The 4,443-nt window shown below is 47.3% G+C and overlaps 2 protein-coding genes across 5 annotated transcripts in view; one reads left to right on the top strand and one right to left on the bottom strand.

Moving 5' to 3' along the window:
- Window positions 1-795: 795 nt before the first annotated feature.
- On the bottom strand, window positions 796-3,404 carry Pole3 (DNA polymerase epsilon 3, accessory subunit). Its single transcript, XM_021200644.1, has 4 exons — window positions 3,262-3,404; window positions 3,080-3,165; window positions 2,631-2,749; window positions 796-2,238 (listed from the first exon to the last, which is right to left on the bottom strand). Exons 1-4 carry the CDS (start codon window positions 3,325-3,327, stop codon window positions 2,072-2,074), a joined length of 438 nt encoding a protein of 145 aa, XP_021056303.1. The 5' UTR covers window positions 3,328-3,404; the 3' UTR covers window positions 796-2,071.
- A 301-nt stretch (window positions 3,405-3,705) lies between these two features.
- The window catches only part of C6H9orf43 (chromosome 6 C9orf43 homolog), a 23,176-nt gene continuing 22,438 nt past the window's right edge, over window positions 3,706-4,443 (top strand). For 2 of the 4 annotated variants that reach the window (XM_021201039.1, XM_021201040.2), the window contains exons 1-2: window positions 3,706-3,727; window positions 4,105-4,201. In XM_021201039.1, the coding sequence (XP_021056698.1) occupies window positions 4,141-4,201 (61 nt within the window). In that variant the 5' untranslated portion in view covers window positions 3,706-3,727; window positions 4,105-4,140. Of the gene's footprint in view, window positions 3,728-3,969; window positions 4,202-4,443 lie in introns of those variants that run through there. The other 2 variants (XM_029540234.1, XM_029540236.1) reach the window with 1 other exon arrangement.

Raw genomic sequence — 4,443 nt, forward strand, 5'->3', positions numbered from 1 at the left:
ATATTTCTTTTAGTTTCAAACATAGGAAGATGGGTGCCTGGCTGGGGCAACTGAGATAATTGCCTAGCTAGCTGTCAGGTGGAGGAACAGAAGACCTTCAGCTGCCTTAAGAGAACAAAGGCTCTTTACTAGCCACATTCCTAATGATCTAGGGAACAGGTTTTGGGGAATTTTTTTAAAATTTAGGGCTCTACACTAGCACTGGCTCTTGGGAATTAAGAAGCAATGTTTCTTACGGGAAGGAAAAAGCCTATTAACCTAAGGACCACTGCAGTTCTTGGTGAATTTTGATTTATAAATTTTACTTATGACTTGAGAACTGTGTGTACTGGAGAATATAGAGCTGTGGTTAAGAGCTAGTAGAGGCAATAGCAATGTTGCTTGATGGGAATTAATACTTGAAAGTACTTAGAACTTAAGAAGTGGGAGCTAGCTGGGCAGTAGTGGCACACACCTTTAATCCCAGCATTTGGGAGGCAGAGGCAGGCAGATTTCTGAATTCAAGGCCAGCCTGGTCTACAGAGTGAGTTCCAGGACAGCCAGGGCTACACAGAGAAAGCCTGTCTCGAAAAAGGAAGAAAAACAAAACAAAACAAAAAGAAGTAGGAGCTAGTGAGATATGTAAAGTAACCAGGAGAACCTCAGGATATGTTGGCTGTGGTTAAGAGCAGTGCCCTTAAGTTGCGAATACTCATTCACCTGCTGGTAATGCAAGACACAGGACTCTGAGGGTAGGGGGATAGAGAGAGGGGTCTCAGTGAGTCCTTTGCAAAAGCACATTGAATGAGTCATCAGTTTAAACAAGAATGCTCTTTATTTGTAGAAAGCATTAAAATCTTCTCAACAGTCTCCAGTCACTTTCACCAAACTCTTCCCTGTATTCCCCTGACTAGTAAACAGTGTCCAAACTATATTACATCACCTGTCAGCCTCAAGTGCACAACTAAGACAGAAAAAGTGCTTGGAGCACCAAATGGGGAAAAGGAAAGGCCAACAGACACGTTCAAAGCAACAGCAGTAGTGCTACATTCCTGAGCACCATTCCTCTTACCTTAAGGTCCAGAGGTGTTTCTCAATTCTCTTTAGAAGACAGGAGATTAGGACTAAGGAATCTGAGGACCTTGCACTTTGGAATATGACATAGGTTATCAGAGTCCCTAGACTAAAAGATGAAATAAGTAAGAGGAGGAGAAAGCAGGGCCAGGAAGCAGAAGCTGGAGAGATGGAGACAGAACAGGCTGTGCCCAGAGGAAATAAAGTCTCTGGAACTTGTTATGAGCCCAGGGAATGAAAAGCAGCAGCCACAAGTCTGGGAGATGGATCTGGAATTTTATACCTTCCAGGAGGTGGCACTAGGTCCTACCACGGTAGGCACTGAGTTACCTCCAAGAATAAGCCCCCTGCTTTTACGAATTGGCACCCTTTTCTGACATATTCTAATCAACACTCAGAATTGAAGAGTATGTGTCCTAGGAGTGCAGCCACCCCAGACGACTGAGCATCTACAAAGCTAAGTAAGTCTAGAAAGCCAGACACCAAGTAAGTAATGCTACCATCAAGTGAAGACATTCCCTCAGTTGCTCGCTCACAGCCCCTTAGTCATTTCCTAGAGAGCAGCCATTCTGAGCACAAGTACCTATGGTCAGCTACTGTACAGTCGAACTGGGTGACCGTGATCACAGCCCCATTTCTTCCCCTGAGCCTTTAATGCCTCTGTGATTTGGAACACAGCAGGCAACATGGATATTATTACTTATTCACAGGGGCAGGGAAATGGGATCAGAAACTAGCTAGCCATATATTTTAAGTAGACAAGCAATACCAAACTATGTAGTCACTCAGAATCGCTTATACAAAAACATCATAACCTGCAGACTGATGACGCATAACCGGTTTCTATAACTCAGATGCTGAGCCCAGGAAGAGCTGGTTTTGATCTTTCTGGTCAGTTTTTATTTTGATCTCAGGCACCAGTGCCGAAGATGGCTCTGCCTTGCAGGGAGAGGCTTCACAGACACATCTCAGGATTTCAGGGTCCCTTCCAGCACACCACAGTCTGCCCACTCTCCATTCAGTTGTCTATTTCCTCCTCTTCGTTCTGTTCTTCCTCATCCAGTCTTTCTTCATCCTCCTCCTCCTCCTCTCTGCTTTTGTCTTGCTCCTCAGAATCCTTTTTGTCTTTGTCCTTCTTCTTTTGCTCCGAAGCCTCCTTCTTGCCTTTCTGCTCCCGCCTATACGCTGTAAGGAAGTAGGAGATTTAGACAAACAGAGGCACAGGCAAAATAGCCAGGTCCCTATCACATCCAAGATGGTACCAACTAAACAGAGCAGAATTATGACCAGTCCTGGATTATGGAATGGGACCTAATAGCACCGATACTGAAATCAGGGATAAAGGATGAACATTTCTTTATATGGTTTAAGAAACAGAAGAGCGCAGGGCGGTGGTGGCGTACGCCTTTAGTCCCAGCACTTGGGAGGCAGAGGCAGGCGGATTTCTGAGTTCGAGGCCTGTCTGGTCTACAGAGTGAGTTCCAGGACAGCCAGGGCTACACAGAGAAACCCTGTCTCGAAAAACCAAAAAAAAAAAAAAAAAAAAAAAAAAAAAAATCAGAAGAGCACGTGGATACCTTCTAGAGCTTCCTTCAAGGGTGTTATGAACCGCTGGAACTCCATCTCTTCCATGGCTGACAGCACATCGCTGGCATTGAGAGTCTTGCGCTTTCCTTTCATTGCGAAGTTATTGGCACTGGGAGAAAGAGCAAAGCACTTTAGAAACTGTCAAAGTGGGTAGAGGCATGACTCCCCAGGAATGGGGTGGGAAAAGCCGTACGTATCTTAGATGAATGGATTTGTGTGTGTGTGTGTGTGTGTGTGTGTGGCATGGCTCAGTTCATCCCTTCCCCATACAAAGGGCTAGGATAACCGTCTTGTTTAACCTGCTCCAGAACGTGGGACAACTGGAGGGGAGCTGTGAGTCGCTCTCCACTGAGGCAGGGAACCGGGGCCTGTGGGTTCCCGGCCACGAACCCGGGGTCAGGATCCCGCTGCGCCTCCCTCCCGCCTCTGCTAGGCTCACCAGGATGTGGCATACAAAACGAAGACACTGGCGGCGCGGGAGATGGCGCTTCGGGCCTCCTTGGAGATGTTGACACCGTCCGGGAGCTGCGAGGAGAGTGGAGATGAGCACACACGCGGACTCTGTTAACCTTCTGCCCCACACGTCCGCCCTCGACCCATTCGCCAGCCCGAGCGGCTCACCGCCTCCTTGATGATCCTGGTGATGACGGCGTTGGGCAGATTTAGGTCCTCGGGCCTCTCCGCCATTGCCTCCGCTGGGGCCCGACCCTCCTGCTCAGGTCTCCAGACAGTTCTGGCGTCTGGACTTCCCGCGTCGCTAAGATATGACCCTCGGAGGCTTCCGTCCTACCCCACGTTGCCAATGTCCCACAGTGCTTTGCGCACCACAGCCTCTCTGCTACATCAGCCCCGCCACGAGTCCCCAGTGTAGCCCAGCTTTCCATGTCGCAATGGTTTAGGACCATTGAGATTTCCATCCGCCTCCACGGCATCCCGGACGTTCCACTCCAGGCTTGTTTCTTTACTACACATCGCTGGAGCTTTCGCACCAAACTAAGTTTGACTCTCTGAGGTTTCCGTCTATTCTCCCGTCGTGCCGTGCGCCGCTGCTAGGCAACCGTGCGGCCTGGTGCCCAGCTTGGAAAGGGTGGGCGGAGACTGAGCCGGGAGAGGCGGGACTCGGACTGTCGAGTGGGCGGGGCCTCGCTATGAAGAGGAGGGCGGGGCCAGTGCTTCAGAGCGCTTTCGCAATCTCAGCATTGTCTCCAGAGGCTCAGAACCTAACCCTTTGGAATCTGCTTTGATCCGGCAAAATCGCGGACGACTGACACTTGAGTGCCCCCCCCCTTTTTTTTTTTTTTTGGCTCGGAACTCAGTGTAGATTTTCATTCAATTCTATTGCACCGATTGATGCAGTAGGATTGTCCATCTTTAATCTTATGCCCTTCACAACTTTGTGATAATTGTATTAAGGATAAGTGTATCTACAATTTCGTTTTAAAAAAAATGCCATTACTTTACCAGGACAGCAGCTACGAGGGCGATATCAAAAGACGCCTGATGAGACTTCGGAGCTCAATTTGGTCTGGCTCCGTACTGAAAGCGCAAGGACCATTTGATTGTAAGATTGTATTCTTATTCAAAAACCCAAGTTAAAATTGTATTTTTAAAAATCATTCAGTGATTTATTGTAGATTTTTCTTATCAAAAATCATCACTTATTTTACGTTTACAATGTTGCTTTAAGTTGCATAATTAAATACTGAAAAAATACTCCTACTGAGAACTAATGTTGGATCATTTCCTTCTTTCCTTCTTTTCTTTCTTTCTTTCTTTCTTTTTTTTGAGACAGGATTTCTCTGT

Source organism: Mus pahari, chromosome 6, assembly GCF_900095145.1.
Source record: "Mus pahari chromosome 6, PAHARI_EIJ_v1.1, whole genome shotgun sequence".
Lineage (NCBI taxonomy): Eukaryota > Metazoa > Chordata > Mammalia > Rodentia > Muridae > Mus > Mus pahari.

Coding starts and splice junctions, on each gene's coding strand:
- Pole3 (XM_021200644.1), bottom strand. CDS start 3,327: ATGGCGGAGAGGCCCGAGGACCTAAATCTGCCCAACGCCGTCATCACC. Junction 3,166..3,261: donor CCAGGATCATCAAGGAGGCG/GTGAGCCGCTCG, acceptor CTCTCCTCGCAG/CTCCCGGACGGTGTCAACAT. Junction 2,750..3,079: donor GTTTTGTATGCCACATCCTG/GTGAGCCTAGCA, acceptor TCTTTCTCCCAG/TGCCAATAACTTCGCAATGA.